Source organism: Acomys russatus, chromosome 10 (assembly GCF_903995435.1).
Source record: "Acomys russatus chromosome 10, mAcoRus1.1, whole genome shotgun sequence".
NCBI classification, from domain to species: Eukaryota; Metazoa; Chordata; class Mammalia; order Rodentia; family Muridae; genus Acomys; species Acomys russatus.
The window spans coordinates 31,737,472-31,760,096 of NC_067146.1; the positions used below are offsets into that span (position 1 = coordinate 31,737,472).

The following is a 22,625-nucleotide window of genomic DNA, read 5'->3' on the forward strand; positions in this document are numbered from 1 at the left end:
GCCTTTTAACAGGTCACTGGCTAATTATGTACTGCACAGTGTGTCTTCAGTCACTCTGCCAGACCTTGGTGCACGGGCCAAGCTTCATTGTGCCCATAGAAGGTGAGAGGAGTTTCTTTCAGTGCCCTTTGCTGCGTTTGTTTCTATGCATCACTCACTTACCTCCTCTAGGTTGGTACTTAGCAATTTTAATTCTCCAGATCCAGTGTTTCTCACGGAGGGGCATTTTGTCCTCCCCTCTGCAGCCCCTAGCAGGGGCACTTCAACAATATCACAACTGGAGACATTCTGGGCTGTTCCAACTGAAGACGATAGTGACTTTTACTAGGTAGAGTTCAGATGTGCTGTTCAACAGCTCCCAGTGAGCAGACAGCTGTGTCTCAATCAACATGCCGGTCATGCTTACTCCAGAAATATTTTTTATTTGTTCAAAAAGTGAATCAAGGAAGTTTACATCATGTTTATGGGGAAACAGTTGCCAATGAGCCACACACTACAAATTCAGAGTTAAAAGTAGGTCTTGTCACATCCAAGATTCATGTGAATGTGTTATCGAGAAGGGAGGGAGGACTCTTGATGAAGAGACCTGCCTCACCTGGCTCCTTAGTTTATTCCTTTAACTTCCTTGAGTTTCATCTGGCAGCAGGCCAGTTTTGAAAATCAAGGGTCACTGCACACGGATGAAGATCCTCCAAAGATGCCAATAGTCACTATCATCAGCGGAAAATTACATTCCATTGTCATCATTACTTTTAGTTTTAAAATAGTTTTTCACTGAAAAAACAGTTTAATAATTTGAGAAAAATAAAGCTTTCTCATAATGACAAAGGAAAAAAAAAAAGACTCTGACTTATTTAGTCCCTTAAGTTCCTGTCCTCAACGCATGCTCTGCTCAGGTTTGATTTAGTGTCTCTTGGGCTATGCAAAGGTAAGCCACTTTATCATGAAACTTCTCTGAGGGCTTTAACACGGTCCTGATGGAACTTCAGCCGTCAAAACAGTCCTGACAAAACAGCAGTCAAGCAGTGCTGCCTGCTTGACGGTTATAGCACTTGGTGGCGTCACAAGCCCTTAGTTTGTGTGTGGACACTGATGTTTGTACTGTACAGCAGTTGCCGTGCCACACACTCTTGGATACACACTCCCACCACTAAGTGCCACGTGGTGCGTACCACACACTCTTGGATACACACTCCCACCACTAAGTGCCACGTGGTGCGTACCACACACTCTTGGATACACACTCCCACCACTAAGTGCCACGTGGTGCATACCACACACTCTTGGATACACACTCCCACCACTAAGTGCCACGTGGTGCGTACCACACACTCTTGGATACACACTCCCACCACTAAGTGCCACGTGGTGCGTACCACACACTCTTGGATACACACTCCCACCACTAAGTGCCACGTGGTGCGTACCACACACTCTTGGATACACACTCCCACCACTAAGTGCCACGTGGTGCGTACCACACACTCTTGGATACACACTCCCACCACTAAGTGCCACGTGGTGCGTACCACACACTCTTGGATACACACTCCCACCACTAAGTGCCACGTGGTGCGTACCACACACTCTTGGATACACACTCCCACCACTAAGTGCCACGTGGTGCGTACCACACACTCTTGGATACACACTCCCACCACTAAGTGCCACGTGGTGCGTACCACACACTCTTGGATACACACTCCCACCACTAAGTGCCACGTGGTGCGTACCACACACTCTTGGATACACACTCCCACCACTAAGTGCCACATGGCTGCCTGAATGTGCATGGAGTTCTCCACTGGGCAGCACATACCGCTCTCCACCTCAGAAGTCTCTCCTCAGGAAATGAAAACACACTTGGAAACGCTCAACTTATTGTTTTACATTTTCTATCAGTAGGCATGGAGAATATGGGGGGAGGGGTACGATCAGAATACATCATATAAATTTTTTTCAATAAAAAAACAGAAAGAGCAAAAATATCTAGCACTGATTTATTCATCTTTTCCTGAATTCAATACAATGTACCATTGTTTTAGCAATCTTGATTAAAAACCATAAATATACTGACTTTTCTCAGAGGGAAAATTATTATGCCAGTTTTAATCAATATCCCTTGACACTGTCTAACTTGGGACAGGATCTCTCATTGGTCTTAACTCACCAATTTTTGCCAGACATTGAGCCCCAGGAATCACTCTGCCTCTTCCTCCTCAGTTCTGAGATTACAAGTATCAAAACCTGCTTGTTCATGTGGGTGCTGCGGACCATGCTCAGGTGTATGTGGCAAGCACTTCGTGAGCTGAGCCATTCCCAGCCCTTCCATGGACTCTCACAGTATTCTCAGTGACCTGGTATTCCATATTAAAAGGGAATAGCATGTTCTGTGTTGCATAGAATCTGGCATTGGTGGCCTTTGGACTTGGTGTGGGCAGCCTAGAGTGGGGACATGTAGATTTGTGTAGCAGAAGTCCCTAGCCTCTCCTTCCATTTCCTTCAAGATGTTCTTAACCTACACTTGGGTTATATGTAAAAGTTTGTTGGTAAGCAATTCAAGTGGCCTAAGAATATTTAGGTCATCAATCTTAAATGAAACGGGAACTATATTATGGCAAGCTAATAGTCAGCTTAAGTAGGAATGAAGCCAAGAACAATGATATGCCATTTTTTCCCTCCTCAACTTTTCCGTACGTTGTTGTCAATTTTTCACCCTCTTTTCACAGGGCAATATTGGGCAAAAAGGCCTGCCTGGCCCTCCTGGCCCCCCTGGCTATGGCTCACAAGGAATTAAAGTAAGTGAATATGATTGTACTTGAATCATTTCTCAAGTTAGTAGGGTAATGAGAAGAAATGTGGCTTCATTGCAAAATATAGATTTAATGAGATTGTCAGAGTTAAAATTGCATCCAGGATTTAGAGACAACATCCAAACATGTTGAATGGTATAGGAACAGTTTTGTTTTGTTTTGTTTTTGTTTTCATAAGAGCCAACCATTACACATTATACACATTGCTTGGTGAAGCATTGAATGATCCAGTGTTTTGACAATCTCTGGACTCTGGGCTAGACAGAGACTTTGTGCCTAGCAATCAGTAAGCTCTCTGTCTGCCTTGTAGCTTCTCACCTGCTTCATGCCTTAGAGACAGGACATGGTGGAGGTGGGGCATCAGTGTGGGGCCGTGGTGGTGTGTGAAGGCACAGAGAGTGGGGCACAGGAGTTGGATGGGCAGGGTTTGCTAGTCCTAGCTTGCAGTGGAAGCATTAGGAGCCTCTGGGATAATATTGGTACCTTGGTATGGAGGAGCTTAAGAACTTTCTAAGCCCTGCAGATGATTCTCCCAAGCAGCCGGAGTGACCACTGCTGCCCGTGGCCCTAGGTCTTTGTTACTGGAATTCACAACCAGCTGCTTTCTACTTTGCTTTTGCTCAGGAGTAGTTAGCTTAGCTAACAAGGTGGAATCTTCAGTTTCCTGGTATATATGTAGGAAAGATTCAGAAATTGCATACTAATTGCTATGTCATCTCAAATAGTTTTATATTTCTAATAAGTTGAGCTTGTTTTTAAACTGTACCTCCCCACCTATCCAGGCTCGTCTTGCAAAACCTAGTATTTGATATCTTGTGAAAGAGAGTTCAACTGATAATCTATAACTCTGGGCAACTGCACTTCATTCTAAATGTGGAAACATTGAAAACAAACTCTCTTTCAAAATAGCACACCTTAGTTAAATAGAGGATGGAAGGCACCTAAGATTCATAGTTTAGGCTTAAACCACATACTTCTGTCTAGAGGGAGCTAAATCAAGAGAAAGAAAAGCATTGCACTGGCGTTAAATCTTCCAATCCAAGCACAGTGTCTGAAGTTTGCATGGCAGTTGGTCATCCGCCGGGCTGAGTTTCTAAGCAAAGACAGGATAGCATGCTGCTGATAACATGGGCAGAGGAAAATAGAGTAGATCCCCACTTATTCACAAACTATCCCACTCTACTACCCAACCCTGAGTTCTATGGTTGAAAGATGGTAATGTTCTTTGGAAGTTTTTGCAAGAATTTGCTTAAGAAATATGAGGCTGGAGAGATAGCTTAGCAGTTAAGACACTGGCAGCTCTTCCAGAGGATCAGGATTTGATTCTCAGCACCCACATAGTGGCTTATAACCATCTGTAACTCCAGGAGAAGCAATCGGCCTACAGATATATATATATATATATATATATATATATATATATATATATATATATATATATATATGTAAATTAATATATATGTATGTATATTAATATATATATATTTAAAGGTGAAAAAAGAAGTAAGTCTATACAAGACCTCTGGTCTTGTCACCAATGTGAGCTCAGTTTACATGTGCTTAAAAGCTCATCATCTCCACTTCTGAATCCAGTGTCAATTTTTTTCCTTCTGTTATCTGGGATTTACTTTCTGTATCCACACTGGAGCACCTTGGGCTGCATTTAGTTAATCTTTCTCACTAACTGTGACTCATCTGGATTTGGGCCCTTTCTTATGCCCTTCAGGTTATGCCATGTTCAATCTACCTTGAGTGAAACTAGGTCACAGTGCCTGGACCAACACAGATCAAATCCTAAGCCAAAACTACCACATTCCATATAAAATTCTGTCAGCAACAAAATGAGGTTGAGGCTATGACTTGTTGCTGCTTGCAAGGCTGAGTCGTGTTGGTTTGCTTGGCTTCCAGCTAGCAGCAGGGCACGAATCTTACCTGCCCCACTCCTTCCTCATATCACTGACCCACAGGTAGACCATCTCCACAAAAGAGAGAGGACCCAAAGACAGAGTAGAAATTCTAAGACTACACAATAAGTAAAGTATTAGTTTTATGACCATTTCTTGACACAGTTTTCTCACCTTTCTAAAGAACATCTTGAGCAGTGACTCTTGCACCTTTTGTTGTACCTGCCTAAAGGCCTTGATGGAGACCTTGGCCAACACTGGGGCTTGAACTGCTGCCTTCCTGAACCTTCTCACACATGGGGAAGGTAGGCCCAAGGCTGTGATGACTGAAGAGGTCTGCTTCAGCCTCATTGTGCAGCTGGAATGCTGGCTCTTTAGTCAGGAAGTCCAAGTCATGAGATGGCGGGACATTACAAGCAAGGAGCAGATAAAGGTGGCTCTCCCAGAGCTCTTTCTTCACTCTCCTCACCAGTGTGCCTTCCTTGTTTACTCTGTCTGTGTGTTGGGAGGTTATTATGTAAATGAGCTTCCTGGAAGTCCTTCCTGACTTTAGAGAACAAAATGTCTGAGGCAGGTTTGTGTACTGGGTTCTGCTGTGACTTTTCCTACGCACATGTCATTTGTGCATAGAGAGAATGCACCACTTTGCCACTGGCTTCAGCTCGTCACCAAGACGTGGGCCTGTCTGATCCAGCCCAGCTGATGGACTTCCCATGTACTGTGACTGAGTTGGGTTTCAGGCCTGGCAAGTTTATCATCAGCGTTGAAATATTAACTCAGGCACATACAGGGGAATTTGGTAAATGCTGTCTGGCAGAGGCCCCAGTGACTGCAGAGATGACAAATAGTAATTATGGCAGTACTCACACTGTCACCAAGCTAACTGATACCCTTTAGGACAGGTAGGGCCTATAAATGCAGAGGAATTCAGTCAACAACTGTGGAGTCTCAAACCAACTTGAGCAATGGAATAAAAAAAATTGAATTTGGCTATTTTACTTCCTGAATGTTGTATGTGTGCTTTAATTTCCTTATCTGAATAATGTGGATGGTAATGATATTGTCTCTTAAACTTGCTGTGAGGTAGAATAAATGAAACACCATTGGAGAGATAGTGCACGTGTGTGTGTGTGTGTGTGTGTGTGTGTGTGTGTGTGTATTAACTAATCATAACTATCTCTTCCTGCTTTGCTGCCTGTTCCGCCAAGTGTGTGGCATTTTCCAGGAGGAAAGTTTGAGACTCTAGCATTCAAATGACTTAATTCCCTTTGACATAAGATATTGGCTGCACTAGTTTTCATTAGGCTCCACTGCTTTGATGACCCCCAAATGTGTAATAGCATAACAATCCTGTGTGGGTCCATGGTTAGTGGGTAGCTTTCCTCCAGGAAGGGTGTCAGCTGTCAGAGAACATTGTCTCCCACTTCTGGCATCCCCTTTGGTGTTGACTGGGCCTCTATCACTAACTTCCTGCAGATACAGAGCGAGGGCAGCACAAGGAAAGGACACACTTGCCTCCTGAACATTCTGCCCAGGATGAGACACTTAGTATCTCTTCTCACCGTTTTTGCTGTTGATATTGTTACATGGCTGTGCTCCTTACAAAAGAGGCGGGGAAAGGTAGCTTGGCTGCATGTCCAAGAAAGAAAATAACTAAAGGCTTGCTTAGGTACTGAGAGTGACCGTAAAGCACAATGTAGCCCTTTTCTAGGACAGATGAAAAAAGGTAAAGTTGGCATGCTAAAGTATGTTGGTGTTTTTAGAAGAAAACAGAAAATATGGATTGTCTCTATGGCAACTTGAAAGATACGCAACTATCCCTAATACTGTGAAGTACAATACTCAGACTTTTAAGTACTGAGTTCAGCGCCAGCATCTCATTTCTCTCTCAAAAGACATATTAGAGTCTTGATCATCTTGCTTATTTCAAGCAGTATGTAGAGAGATTTTCTTAAGAGCCAGCTAAGTTCCTGTCGAAGGCTGGAGGAAGCTTGGCATGGGGAGTGTAGGACCAGGAGAAGAAAGTGCTCATTTGTGTTTGTGCAATAGCTAGGAAGAGAAGCAAGAGGGCTAAGCTTCGGAGGGTGTAGCAAATTGCAACAGGAAAGGCTGCAGCTGTAAAGAGCCTCATGGTAGGAGAGAAAGAGGAGCCAGTAGTTAGCTCACGTGGGAGCTCAGGCAAGTGTGGACTCTTGAGTTGTTTGTGAGGCTACCATGGTTGTGGTAATGCATAGGTCAGCATAGCTTATGGGGCCTAGTGCAACAGTACCCAGAAAATGAATGGCTTCTCCTGCTTGGTGTCTCTGATTCAGGAACTCAGGCCAGGACACAGGATTCTAAACATCTGGATGCATGTTTAAAGTTCATGGTATTTCCTAGGTGCATTTCCGTCTGTATCAATTATGTTCAAGTGACTATTCATATAGTTGCCATGTTCTCTTTTGGAGAGTATTTATTCTTAAATTTTTATACAGTTTTAATTAAAATATAATTACATCAGCATTTCCCTTCCCTTTGCTCCTTCTAGCCCCTTGCTCCAACTCCTTCCGTGCCCCCACTCTGAAATTAATATCCTCCTTTTCATTACTTTACATGCGTGTGTATGCATGTATAACTATGCACAATTGTATAAATACAGCCTGCTGAGTCCATTTTTGTTGTTTGTGTGTGTATATAGATACAGTTTCAGGACTGACCACATTGCACTGGGTAACAAATTAGGGGGTTCATGCTGGAGAGGGGCTAATTCTCCCTCGTGAGCAGTCAGTAGTTGCCTGTTGTTTCTTCTCAAGGGAGCCTGTGAGATCGTCCCATTTCTGTGTTAGAATGTCTGTTGTATAGGCATTATTCCGGTCTTGTTTAGGTACTCATTTCTAGGAGAAACTGTTCACAACAGACTGATGGTGTTTGGCTCTTACAATTGTTCTGCTCTGTCTTCTGCAGTGTTCCCTGAGCCATTGACAAAGGAGCTGTGCTGTAGATGAACACACTGCAGCTGAGACCCCATGATTCATTGGTTCATTGTATGAAGTTCTGGTTTTCCGTAATAGTCTCCGCTTGCCACAAGGAAAGACTTTTTTTGTTTTCGTAATTTTTTTCCTTCTGTTTTTTGAGGCAGGGTTTCTCTGTGTAGCCTTGGCTGTCCTGGATTCATTTCATAGACCAGGTTGGCCTCAAACTCACAGCGATCTGACTGCCTCTGCCTTCCCGAGTGCTGGGATTACAGGCATGCACCGCTGTGCCCGGCTAAAGAAAGGCTTCTTACATGAAGGGTGGTACCCCATTTATCCATGGGTATAGAATAAGAATTACAATCTTCATGTGGGTCCCCTAGTGAGCTGAGTGGGTGCTGTCTTATGACATGGCCTCTGTTGCCTGCTTTTGACCACTTTGCCCTAATAGGCTGCCTTGCCTGCCCTCAGTGGAGGAGGAGGAGCTTAGTCCTGGTGCCACTTGATGTGGGTTTGGGGGTGGCTCCCCTTTTCTAAGGACAAGGGGAGGGAACATAGGAGAAAGAAGGGTGTGAGGGAAGGACCAGAAGGAGAGGAAGGAGGGGGCTATGATTGGGATGTAAAGTGAATATATAAATTAAAAATAAATTTAAAAAAAATAAAAAAATGAAGAATGTAGTTAGGAATTATGCTGATCTAGCTAAGTGATGGTAATAGATTCTCTTCTACAATCCATGACCGCACCAGCTCTCGGAAGCTGGCTAGGTTTCCAGGACCAGGCGTGAGTTCCCTAATGTTGAGGAGGCCTTAAGCCTAATTAGACAGCTGATAATTATTGTCTTCAGTGTTAATTATTATTGTCTTAGGTGTTAATTATTATCTTAGCTGTTAATTATTATTGTTAGGGTTTTATTGCTGTGAAGGGACATTGTGACCATGGCAACTCCTATAAAGAAAAACATTTAATTGGGGCTGGATTACAGGTCAAAGGTTTACTCCATTATCATCAGGGCAGGAAATATGGTGGCATGAGATGGACATGATGCTGGAGATAGAGCTGAGAGTTCGACTTCTTGATCCACAGGCAGCAGAAGGAGACTGTCTGTCACCCTGGGCATAGCTTGAGCATAGGAGACTTCAAAGCCTGCCCCCACAGTGACACACTTCCTCCAACAAGACACGCCTACTCCAGCAAGGCACACCTCTTACCAGTGCCACTCCCTATGAGCCAAGAACTCAAACACATGAGTCTGTGGCGGGGGGGGGGGGGGGGCAAGCCTTTTCAAGCCACCACAGTTACCATTAACATGTGGGTGCCTGCCCTCTTATGAATATCCTGCCCTCTGGTCATTGTGGTCGTTCATAGGCAGGCACCACATCTAGGTAGGACTAGTAATCGCTAACCTCTCTTGGCAGCTTGCATTGTATTTTCTGGTACTATGGAGGCTAGACTGTAGGAAAGAGGTTTTTGCATTAGATCCAGCTTGAATAATCTGAGTCCTAAGTATACAATGTCTTCAGCAATAGGAGCTTACCTTCAACCTCTGAGAGGCAACCAATAGCAACAGCCATATTGTACACTGTTTTCAGAGCCCCTTGGATGTTAGTGCTAAAATTACCTGGTATATGAACTTAGAAGTGTTATTCCTTACTTCTGTATGCAAATAAGTAGCAGCATAAAAATTAAAAAAAAAAAACCAAACTGGTAATAGTACTGTCACTCTATTCAATTTTTATCCATTTCAGAAATTAAATAGATATATTAAATAATTCAGTTAACAACATGGTGTGTGTGTGTGTGTGTGTGTGTGTGTGTGTGTGTGTGTGACAGATACATATGTACTTGTTTTTGAGTTAATCTAAGATATTGACCCTTATTGTTAATTTTGAGTTCATATTATAATTTCCCTCCACAGAAAGGGAAGTGAAAACCAGAGAAGCAGCCCTTGCACACTGGTGGGTCCCTGTAATCACGGCACTGAGGAGTCTGGGGCAGGTGAACTGCTTGAGGACAGCTTCAGGGAACTAGAGAAATCATATCCAAGGGAAAACATGTGAAGTTTCAGGGTTGCCACGGTTCAGTTTTAGGGCATTACACCTGCCAAAAAACAAAACAAACAACAAAACTGTCAAGGGAGGTAGGGCCTAAGATCCTGGTAATCGAAGTTCACATGCCTCGATTTCCTGGCGAAGGCACTCCCACATCTTCATACTAGTGATTGCTTTCTAAACGAAATAGAAGATATTCATGTGGATAAGCCAACCACAAAGTACCGCCTGCATAGTGGTTTGTCAGGTTGGCTAAATTTGGAAGCGCTGTTGTTGTTCAGTGGGACTGGCTCTGGACCACTTGTGGTTTTCACTTGCTGTTCTTTTGGGTCCAGTGTTTTTTATCCTGTCCAGCCAGTGATGACGAAGGCTGAGTCTGCCTCTTCCCTCCTTTCCCTCTCCTTCCTCCTTTCCCCACCTTTTCTTCCCTTCTAAATCTGAGATAGTATATATATATATATATATATATATATATGTGTGTGTGTGTGTGTGTGTGTGTGTGTGTGTTTGTGTGTGTGTGTGTGTACATATATATACACACATATGTGTATATATATAAACTTTATTTTTTTCCTTTTCTTCCTTTTCATTTTTCCTTTTTTTTTTTTTTTTTTTAATTTTAATTTTAAGAGTGTGTCTTATATAATCCAGGCTGACCTTGAGCTCCCGATGTAGCCAAGGATGGTCTTGAACTTTGAATCCTTCTGTCTCTACCTCCCAAGTGCTACAGGTACAGACCTGAAGCACCAGGCCCCACATGGTTTCTTTCGCAGTGGCCAGTTCTTCAGAACAGAGCTGGGATAAAAGCTCTGAGCTCTCACCTTAGTGCAGCCTGAATCATTGCCTGCAGCTCACTGCTCATTATTTTTCTTTTGTTTGTTTGTTTGTTTGTCTATAGACCATAAACAAGGCTCTGAGCCATGACCAGCCACCACCACTAATTTTCTTCCTGGCTACTGTTAATCCCACCAGTCGATGATAAAACCATTACCATAATTTAAAGCCAAAATTGAAGCACGTTTTAACGAAATACTACGCAGGAGGACATATCTCTGGCAGGTCCATCTCTGGGTTTATAGAAAATGTCTATGAGTCACCATGTTTCGCAGGGGCTTAAACCAACAAAACCCACAACTCACTGCATTACCTATCAAGTCTAGTCAGGGGAAAGCGTGCATCCTGACGCATTTCCTGCTGACTTACCTCCTACCTACATGCAGTCAGGGACATGTGTACACCCTGACGTATTTCCTGCCCAGGCACCTCCTGCCCACACGTGACCAAGCACATACAGCACAGATGGGTCAAACAAACCTGTTTAGGGGAGTGAAAACATGAACAATAGCCTCCAGCATTTCACTTTGCTTCTCAGACTACCATGTTCTTTATGCTGCTATGAGCTTAAAGAAAAATCAAATCCCAAGGAATTTTTTTGTAAAGGTTAATATCACACCTGACTCCAAGATTCCACAAAAGTTTCCAATTCCAAAAGGGGGGGAAAAAAAGGTCAAAACAATTTTTTGTTTTGGTCACAACATAAGCAATTGTACTGTACAATGCATATGTTTATGCCAACTGTTAAAAATCCCACCATGACAGGTGCTAGTGGGAACTACTTTCTCTCCCTCTTTTCATCTCGTTCTTTCTAGCTCGTGTCCTCCTACCCACCCATTTCTGTCTAATGTGTCAAAAATTGTACTATAGATTTATCGCTTTCATTTTTGTAATAGCATTCATAAGAACCCAAGTGTAGCAGAGTCATGGATGCATTTCTTTTAGCTGCTGTTACCATCTTTATAGGTTATGAATTTTACTATTAAAATTTTATAAAGGGATTTACCTTCCTCCTATCACCAGTGCCTGGTAGTTAGTTAGTCATTGGGTGTATCTCTTCCCCTCTCGTTTTAGCAAGGTAAGAGGTATTTAACTACATAGCACTTAGAGCTCCTAGTGAGGTCCAGGGCCAGGTTATGCTCTCAAAGTTCCACGTACCTTTTTATTCAAGTGTTACTGCCCTAAGAGTCAGGTAACTAATGCATTCCCAAGGTTGCTCAAGGCTGCTCTTCCACACACTTCCCTGGACCACTCAAAACTTAATTTGCATCTTCATGTTAACTTGACACTTGAGGATGTGACTTGCTGTTCTGTAGATGCCTTCTTTCCCTGGTAACCCGACACTGGAAGAGAGGAGAGTATAAAAAATGCAGTGACCATTGAGAGGAGCTTTAGGCTTATTAGCAACTCCAGCAGGATCCAGCTGGTGCCTGAGGCTGTTTTGAGCCTGGCTGACCTTGAGCAAGGCTGAACACATTAAGAGGAGTACCAGCATCCTCTGGGTTGGCTTGCTGAGGTTGGGGAGTAGTCCACAATCTGTGCTAACTTCTACTGTTCTTGCAGACATCTTAAGAAGGTTATGCTAGTCAGGTTCTGAGTATTAGCACCTTTCTGTAAATGGCTTCTCATTTGAAGTGTCAGTATCGGAGGGAGGAAATGACCTACGTTCCAGGCCAAGCTCATTAGAATCTCTAGCAAAGGAACAGTTATAAAGTTAAATGAGAGCTGGCAGACCATAAAGATAACCGAGGAGTAATCTTTCCTTCATCTTGTGAAGAATTCTCTCCCTGTAACGTTGTTAGGGTGGGAACCATGAGTCAGCTTGCAGGACCCAAAGTCCCTAGGCAAGCTGAGAAGAGCCAGGCATCACAATAGGAGAAATAGAGGCACGAAATTCTACCTCCGAGATGCAGAGCAGGGAAGGAAGAGGACAAGGAAAAAGAAGAGAAATGAGAGAGGTTAATTTTTGACAATAGTATTTTTCACTTTACTAGTTTGAAAGTTACACAATATTTCCCCTCCTCTTTCAATATTTACCTTTGATTAAGATATTGACATCCATCTCATGAAACTATAAAGGAACTTTTACCAACTTTTTGGTTTTAACAGTAAGGGAAAAGGTTTTAATCCTTTATCCTACTCTGATACTGTTGTTTCATCTCAGAATCAATCTTAACTTCTCAAGGCATGATTTTATTTCATAAAAAATATTATGTTTACTTAGATTGATCCATGCATTTATCATTTCATTTGATTCATTTTTATACCTCAGAATTGGAACCATTCTTCTGCCCCTTGAGCTAGAACCCAGAATTTCCTTTAGAAACAGGTCTATGAGAACAACTTTCCACTCGCCTCACTTGAAAATGCCTTTCATTTGAGATCTTGAGATACCTTTTTCTTGTATAGACTCAAGGCATATAGCTTTTTCTCCCAGCATAAAGAATCTTCTCTGACATTCAGCGTTTATTGTTGTCCTAAAGAACTTACTCATCAGTCTGTTTCTTTTGTGGTAATTTTTTTTCTATGGTTTTTGAGAATTTTTTTCTCTTTCACTTTGATTAGCTGTAGATAGTCTATTTTGATGTAGATTTAGTAGAATTTTCAATTTTTAGACATATTATTTTATGCCATTTTTGGAAGATTTCTATCATATAGCTTTTTGTTTTGGTTTTGTTTGGTTTTGGGTTTTTTTGAGACAGGGTTTCTCTGTGTAGCCTTGGCTGTCCTGGACTCACTTTGTAGACCAGGCTGACCTCAAACTCACAGCAATCCGCCTGCCTCTGCCTCCCTAGTGCTGGGGTTAAAGGCATGCGCCACCACACCTGGCTCCATATAGTTTTCAACACACTTTTAGCCCCATCCTCCTCCCCTGGCTCCCTTCAGGCATCTCTCTGGAACTTCAGGTGGCTAACCCGTTTTGCACCTATTTGCCTTTTCATATTTTGTGTCTCATCTGTCTAAGTCACAGTGGACTGTAACTAATATTTTTCTAGCTTACTCTCCACTTCCCTGGAAAATCTTTTTTTTTTTTTTTTTTTTTTTTTTTTTTTTTTTTTTTTTAGCTGCATCAAATCTGTTTAGGAAAAGATTCTACTCTTTACTGCCTCCTCACTTAAACCACTTCCACTGTCTGCCTAGAACATTTCGAAAATGAAAATGAAAATGATGATAACAACAGGACGCAGTTCTGAGCAGATGCCGTTTCCCATGTGACTTTGCTGCTCTGTGTCTCTCCACCCAACATGATTAGAGCATTGTGTTTCATTCTGTTTCTAAAAACAAACTCACTCCTCTTGCTCTTGCACCTTTGCTCTGCTTCTTCTGCCTTGACATTTGACATGACAACCTCCTTCTCTTCATGTAAGCCTCAGCAGAAGAATGGTCTCCATAGCAACACCATCCCTGACCACACGCTCTTCTCTTTACAGAATTCAGGATCGTTTTATTATCCTGATTTATTGTTTTTATAACACTACCACCCCTGAAAATACTTACTTCATTTGTGTCATTTGGCTTCTTCTACTATAAGGAAATCCACGAGAGCAAGCACTTTGTTCCTTTGATTTGTGCTTGCAGTCTCTAGCACCTAAGACAGTGTCCAGGATGTAGCTGGTAGCTAAAAACATTTGCTTGATGAATAAATGAAGCAATGAATCTTTGAGTAAATGTATGGAGGTTACACACTAAATGATAATAGATTTTTCCCCTGCAACTATGCTACTTGACCCTCAAAATGAATCATTCATATACTCTTTGACTCAGCAATTATTGAGTTCTGTCATGAGTGGGATTTTAAACATGTGGAATGATTTCTTTTTTCTGTATCCTGGTGTTTTGGTGTGTAATTACTTTGCTCTTCTGGGTAGATACACTTGGTCTATTGGCTGACATCTTCTTGGAAGAAGGGTTTAGCTTTCTTGAATGTTTGGTTGTGGTCACAGTATCTAGCACTGCAGTGCAAGAGGATCACAGTGAATGTAATTAAAAAAAAGTGTCCTTGGTTGCTGAGAATCAACCTGAGGGCATTGAATCTGCGTGTTCATTGTGGTTCTGTTCAATGTTTACAGGGTGTACATTCAGTAAATTCTTAATTGATTCTACCCATGAAGATTCCTATGACCAATGAATGCTTTATCTATCATTGATAGATTGCAGAGAACTTTGTTGTGTGTCACTAGATCTTTCCATCACTCCTAATCTTATGCTTTCCGTGGCCACCCCAGGTTAGAAAATTAGAAGGAAACAAGACACTGAGTGCTGCTGGCTTCCTAGATTGTTCACGATTTTGTGGTTGGTTAGGCCTCGGGAAGGGGCAAATTTCTATTTGTAGAGATGACATTTAAAGAGCAGTACTAACACAGCCATTACAGTCCTCTGCATTGGCACGGAGGGGAGCTTTTATAATGCTGCTCTGGCTTGTAGAGCTCCGCCTTCAAAACAGAAAATAGGTTTTTCATCTATTGGAATGCGACCCTCTATTCAAAGCACCCCAGCTGGCTTCTGTTGATTTTGAAAAATAAATTTAGTTGAGATTGTTAGTTACATTTCTGATTTTATCCTTGGTTTACAGCTCCTGCATATGTCTTTCCTTCCTAAATCACCTTAGTGGGGTGATTTTGTAGCGCCAACCACTGTATTTACTGTACTTTTCTGCTATGCATGTACCTGGATGATAATACACCTACACTCTTTGCCAGAGTGATAAGATCAAATGTGCTAATATGCTTTTCAAAGTGGAATTTGCTTCCATTTTTCATACCAGAAAAAAAAAATCGGCTTACATATAAATTATAAAGTCAGCTTTTCTTCCTGCTTAAACTAAAGGATGCTGCTCCCACTGGCTAATCCTGGCTAGCTATGCAAAGCTTTATTTTTATCAGTTTATGCAGTAAACGCGTTTTAAAAATATACATAACATTTCAGGCTCCATTTTAGGTACTTGATGCATCATAACAAAAGTGGTAAAGATTCATAACGTTATGAGAACTGCACCTTGTTGTCAATAAATACAATAAGTAAATGAGTTAGAGAGTATGTTCAAAAATGAAACTACTACGACAAGGAAGGAGATAGGCGGGTACGGAAGAGTGGAGGCGTGTGGGAGACATTTAAGTGGATGCATCTAGGATGAAGGAAAAGTTCTGCTAACTTTCCATAGGTTGACGGTGTTTGGAGTGTGCAAAGAATAGCAGACGTATGACACAGCTGAAAATGCCATCCAGGAAGTAACCGCAGTAGGACATGTAGGCATTCAGACTTGTGAGAGCCTCGGCTTTTCTGAACAGTGAAGCCGGTAACCGCTTCATGGGTTTTGGACAAATTACAGGCATATTTGAATAAATATATAAATACAACCTGCTACGTTCATTTAGTGTTGAATCTATCTATCTATCTATCTATCTATCTATCTATCTATCTATCTGCACACACATATACATATATATGGCTGACCACTTACTATTGGAGAGCCAGTTAAGGGCCGCATCTCTGGGAAAGATTAATTTTCCTTCTCTCAGCGGTTGTTAATTGCCTATAGTTCTTCATTTAGTTGTGGGCCTCATGAAATTTTTCCTATCCACAATGCGAGACCAGTTGATATTGTCCTTGCTCCAGCCTTGTTTAGTCAGTGTCCCCGTCCGTCCCGCGGGTTTAGTTATTCGGGTTCTCGAAGGGGGTCGCGGCCTGTAAATGAAGAATAGGGCGGGAGAGAGACACGACTCTAGAAAGGTTGTCTTATCAAGAGTCATTTACTGAAAGCAGGTGTATGATTTTTAAAGTGTGCTTCAGGAAGGGCAGGGGAAGGAGGGAGAGCAGTGGGAAAGTACAGAATCTTCTGGGGTAGGAACCCCTGGGACAATGTGTGGGGCGGGGGGAGGAGACAGGTGGCCCCACGGTCCTCTCCCAGAGACCACAGCATGTCAGATGTTCATGTACCGTGACTCCTGTGAAAGGCTACAAAGCCACGGTACACTGAGTGTTCCTTTTCTCAGGGCCAAGTTCCCTCTCCTGGGGCCAAGCACGACGTTTGCGGCTTGTCCGTTGCCAGGCAAGATGTTTGATAAGTTCTTTCTGTATAGGCTGGCTGGAAAGGGTCAGCTGGAGTTCAACGCAACCAGGGTCTCTCAGCTCAGCCAGGGTCTCTCTGCTCCCAACAAGTCAGCCACACTCCTGAGGTTTCATGAGTGTAGCTTCCTGGTATATCTAAGAGACACAACCTCAAAGCAGACTTCCTGGTCCTCTGGCTCTTACAATCTGTCTGCTCCCTTTTCCATGGGGTCCCCTGAGCAGTATGTGCAAGGGAAGGGTTGTGAGAGGGATGTATCAACTGGGGGCTAGGCGTTCCATGGTCAGTTGTTCTCTGCATTTTGACCAGTTGAGACATTCTGTAAGCATCTCCTAATGCTGAAAAAAAAAAAAAAAAAAAAAAAAGTCTCGTTGATGAGCAGTGAGAACTACACTTCCTATGGGAATAAAAATAAGTAATTAGAATGCAGTTAAGAATTATAATGGCGAGACAAGGCTGTACAGTACCGAATATTTCCAATTGCCTTTAATGTGTCATGAGTCTAAATAATCTTAGATGTAGAATGTTTTTTCCTAAGACAAGGCTATTTTCCATATAGATTGTATTAATTAATTAATTAATTTTTTATTAATTTATTCTTGTTACATCTCAATGGTTATCCCATCCCTTGTATCTTCCCATTTTTCCCTCCCTCCCATTTTCCCCTTATTCCCCTCCCCTATGACTGTTGCCTCTCCAGGAAGATGAAATGTATTATTTCTTACTGTAACTGAGGTTGTTATGAGCCTTTCTGAGATATAAAAAATTGGTTTAATAATTGTGTTGTATCTTTGTATGCAGATGCCTCCAATAAATGTTCACTATTGAAAAAAAAAGAATTATAATGGCTTAGGAAAATGGCAGTAGTAAGGTCTTCTATAGAATCTATGGCCTTACTAATCATGAGTAGTTGACTAGGTCTCCAGTACCAGGCACGATTTTGCTCTCAGCATGTGGGCCTTAAGTCCACTTGGATAGTTGTGGTTGTCGCTAGGATATGAGTGCCACTATTGTACCATTAGAAATTTCTTACCATGCTGTCATTGTTCTGGTTCATAGTTGTCACAGTTGGGTAAAAACCATTGTTTGACTTCCTCCCTTGGCAGCTTGCACAAGACCTTTTGTTATTATGAAAGCTAGTTCACAGGAAGGAAGCTTTCATGTCAGATCTAGTTCAAATCCTGAGTCCTGTGTCTTAAATGTATGGTATTTTCAGCAAGAGTGATTTACCTTAAATTTCTGAGAGGCAAGCAAGAGCAAGAGAAAGAGCTTAAATTGGTTTGGGAGTCCTTTAAATTCCCCTGACCAACAACCTGAAAGGTTTCCTATGCCGGGTCCTGGGGTTTTTGTTAGATAATTTATGGCTCTTAGAAGGAGAATTGTCACCCTAAGTGGTGTACCATTACACTCTGTCTGTCTGTCTTTCTATCTATATTTTATGTAAGTATATAAAAATATAACCCCCTGAGTTTCCAAATATCCTTAGTGTTTTCCCTTCTCCCTCCCTTTCCCTTTGTATTCTTTCTCCATCCTCCCCCTTAAAGCCTCCCCTCATGTTTTCTGTTTTTCTCTTCCTATTACCTGTGTTCTTCTTGTTATAATTTATTAAAACTTTATTGGAAAGAACTTGCATCATACAGTGCAATTAAGTGCTCTTCTTAAAAAGCTTTAACTTTACACATAGTAAATGTGGGTTTGGATATATTACTTTGTATTAAGCTTATGATTTAAAAAACCATTTATGTGTTTATTTATCAAGACAAAATTTTAAAGGGGGCTTTCAATGTGCACTAAGAGACCAGCTTCAAAAATCAGCAAGGCACATATGACCTGGGCATCTAACCTTGAGTTTTCTCAGCCCCTCAACTCTTAAAGTTCTATTCATACTGAATTATACTTTTGCTTCCTGTGAGGTCTTATTTGCTTGGCACCAGTGCTGTGTGTAATCTGATGCCTTTTTGGGAGGAAATTCTCTTAGCACCCTGCTTTACCATGCCAACTCTTGTTCAGTTATCCAGGCTCATAGTAGATGCACCTCCTCTGGAAGCCACAGTACCATTAAGCCTGTGTTCTGTTTTGGTTTCTGTGGTATTTTAGATGATCCTGTACAACACTTCTTGTGTGCTAAATACTGAGATAGCTGATGCCTTGTTTTAGAACACCCAATGTATACCTGGTACATAGCACTTATTCAATACAAAAAGAGGAAGTCCTCATTACAGCTTTCCTCAGTCTGTAATTTGTTCATCTTTCAGAGCACATATCAATGAGCATACTATGTGCGAGGTTCTGGTCTGCATGCTGGAAATAGAAATGTCCTTGAAACCTAAAACCCATTTTTTATAAATGAAAACATCAAAACATACAGTGGAGTCATTGAGGTGTCTCAGAGGACAAAGGTGCTTGCCACTGAAATTGGCAACCTCAGTTTGATCCTTAGGACTCATGTGGTGGAAGGAGAGAAGTGGCTTCCACAAGTTGTCCTCTGATCTCTATGAACATCACACACACACACACACACACACACACAGAGAGAGAGAGAGAGAGAGAGAGAGAGAGAGAGAGAGAGAGAGAGAGAGAGGGAGAGAGAGAAAGGAACCTAACCTGTAGAATTGGGTTTCTTGGTCCTTTATCTTAGGAAGATGCCAAAGAAGGCAACATTATTTGGCATTTGACCTGATACTTATTTACTACCTAGTAGAATTGATTCTAGCACTTTAACCTCATGGTGAAAATTCCAAGTACATATAGTCTAATTCTCAGTTAAAACATTCTTCAGTAAAAACATTTTTCTCTAAATATGAGATGTCTGCCACACACATGCTCTCATATTCTAATAGAATGATGGGCTATGCTAATTTCAACTGTTAATTTCTAAAGGAAGTCTGTTCCTTCAGAGTCAGAGCACACATTCATAATTTATCATTTCTCATTGCAAATGGGGCCAGCCATGCAGCTGGCCTCATTAAGAGGAAACAATATTGAAGTTTAACCTTGGTGCTTTACTGATGAAATTGTGAACTGGAACTAATCTTCAACATGTCAGCCACTATGTAAAAAGAAATGGCTTCCCAGAGTAATCCCAGCTGAACTGATGGTTACTCAATACATTTTCATTTTTTAGACAAGGTTTCATTATATAGCCTTGTATCCTTGGCTGGCCTGGAACATCCTGTGTAGATCAGGCTAGCCTCAAACTCAGAGAGATCCATGTGTCCCTGCTTCCTGTGTGCTAGGATTAAAAACATGTGTTAGCCATGACACTGGCTGATTTTTAAAACAAGAACTATAGGAAAGAGACTCTCATTGGGAGAATTTTGTATTTCGTCAAAATGCCCTGCTATTAGCAATGTCCGTTATCATTTACCTTGAATTCCTAGTCCTTGACACTCAACGTTTATATGTTCATAAAGAGAAACCCAGGCAGCAGGCAGAAGGAATTGGAGGGGTCCTTAGTTACAAATTTGGGGACAGAATCCATGGCTGGCACATTTAAGGCAAAACAATGACAACTTGACTAGAGTGCGGCAAGCCGTGGGTGCTCCAGAGAGGAGATGTGTGAGCATTTTCGCCTAGAGTCCGAGTGGGGTGGTAACAGAGCAGAGGTGGTAACAGAGCAGGTGGCTGGGGTCTGGATTGGACACAAAGAAAGAAGTCAGTGAACATTAAAATCTAGAGCCTGAATGAGTGACAGGATGGAGCTGACATTTTCTGAGATTGAGAGAATGGGGGAGGGGGGTTGTGTGTGTGAGGGGGCGGGGCAGAGCAGGGGGCGGAGACCTTAGAGGCTTGACTTCAGATCTACAATGATAAACTTCAGAGGAAGTAGGACATAGAACTGGGGTAGTGGGAACTTATATGTGTGATTGAGGAAGGAATATTTTTTAGGGTGAGAAGGACATCACAGTGTGTTGTGTGGTAACGGGAAGAGCCTGAGAAACAAAAGTTTGTGATGCCAAAGAGAAAGGACTCACTCCCCATTTCTTGAGTGGTCAGATCAGAACGGATTTCCTTTAACCCACCCCTCCATCCTGCCCCCACCCAACATTTGACAACCTTCTTAAGGCATTCCTGAGGACGGAGGCCTTCTTCCCTTATTGTCTATTTTCAAGAAGCTTTCTTACATTAAATAAGTAAACAAGGCAAACCTACCTCAAAGCGGACAACCTTGCAAACTCCCCTTCCGGTTTCAGTCCTGCCCCGTGTCGCTGTCTACAGTGACCACACTGTACAGCTGCCTTTTCCCTTTTAGGTAAGATGTGCAATCTCTCATATAGGTAGGGGCACTTGTTGTGGCTCAGCATTTCCTGCTGTCCTCACACTCCTGCTTACATGGTCTCTGCAGTCAGCAGAATGTGCCTCACCTGAGCCACGATGGATTTCCTAGCTCTCAGACACCTCTTTGCCGTTTTATCCAGCTATCCCAGAAGCCAATGCTATAAGAGCTATTCATAAATTGACCCTGGACCCAGCTCTATATTCCTGGCTCAGAGAACATGGTTGAGACCATCTTCTTCAGTTGAGTCACCAATAAATATCTGCTGAACTTTTCCACAACCCTTATTTCATTATCTCTCTTTTCGTATCAAACCCCTGATCTTTAAAACTAACCTATAATTACATCATTTTCCTCCATTCCCCTTCCTTCTTGCAGCTCCACCTATGCCCTCCACCTTGCTATCTCACATTTCTGGGCCCTCTTCTTTAATTGTTACTGAGACATGTGTATGTAACAACCTGCTGAATCTGTTCAGCATAGCTTGCATGTGCATGATTTCAGGGCTGACTATTGGTTTTGGGTAACTAATTAAGCAGCTCCTCCCTGCAGGAAGACTATTTCCCTTAGCTCAACATGCCTGGAGTTGCCTGTTCTTCTCCTAGGGGTGGAACCACATATGGCTGTTCCCCTTTCACATTAGCAAATCTATTGGAGTTGTCCTTGTTTAGACCTGGTTTAGGCAACTACGTTATTGAGGTATCCTGGGTGAAGCTTCTCTGTCATTTCTAGGAGCAACGGCAGAGTATCTGGTACCCTGGCTCTTGCAGTCTTACTTGATGTCCCTTGAGCATTGAGTTCCAGGAGTGGTTTTACAAATGTATCCATTGGGCCTGGGTACTCTGTGATCACTTTGAATCCCAAATTTTTATCAAGAAATTTTTCTTGAATAACCTAAGAGGCACATAGATATCTGTATGGTTTATGGGGTTAAATGAGATGGAGTTTAGAGTATATGGTCTTTAGGCAACTTTTATTAAAAGGTGGCCAGCCCCCATATGCACTCTTTGTAGTTCTATATGATGTATAGGGATCTGAAATATGTGCCAGAGAAGGTACAAAGGACAGGATGAACAGGATCCACTATGGAAATTTATAGTAAATAAGGTGGATAAGGTATGAGCATCTAAAGCTGTTATGACATTCTTGACATGAAAGAGGTTGATATAAGGGATCTTAGATAGTCATGGCTGGAGTGAAGACAGGTGGGAGGAGACTGCTTGGATGGGTTAGGAGGGCTGGTCCTTACATGGATGGTGCCAAAGGATGACCAGGGAGAACAGAGGTCTTGACACAGAATCTGCAGGCCTAGGAGACTGAGGGGTGAATGCATTAGGGACAGAAGGTGTGGCAGAATAGAATTTCTGGTTTTGATAGATTTGGTTCTGCAGTAGTTAGCATATAGAAAACTTTAAGCCAGGACTTCGGAGTAAAAGTAACTATAGAGACTAGAGAATTGGACTTTATCGTTATAGGTTACTACTAAAGTCACAGATATAGCCAAGATTGCTCAGCTTAGCAAGAAGAGAGAAGGTTCCTGGCACCCTGAGAGTACAAGGAACATGGAGTACAAGAGTACATGGAAGTCATCTAAAGAAAACAGCTACAGTTGACAAGATAGCTCAGTAGTTAAGAGTATGGAATGTTCTTGCGGAAGACCTGAGTTCACTTCCCAGCACCATGCCTGCAGGTTCATAGCCAGTGGTAACTGCAGGTCCAAGGGATCCAATG

The 22,625-nt window shown here is 42.2% G+C and overlaps 1 protein-coding gene across 1 annotated transcript in view; it reads left to right on the plus strand.

Moving 5' to 3' along the window:
• The window catches only part of Col28a1 (collagen type XXVIII alpha 1 chain), a 154,307-nt gene that overhangs the window by 94,005 nt on the left and 37,677 nt on the right, over window positions 1–22,625 (plus strand). Inside the window, exon 27 of the mRNA XM_051151944.1 lies at window positions 2,730–2,798. Within this exon, the coding sequence (XP_051007901.1) occupies window positions 2,730–2,798 (69 nt within the window). The remainder of the gene's footprint in view (window positions 1–2,729; window positions 2,799–22,625) is intronic.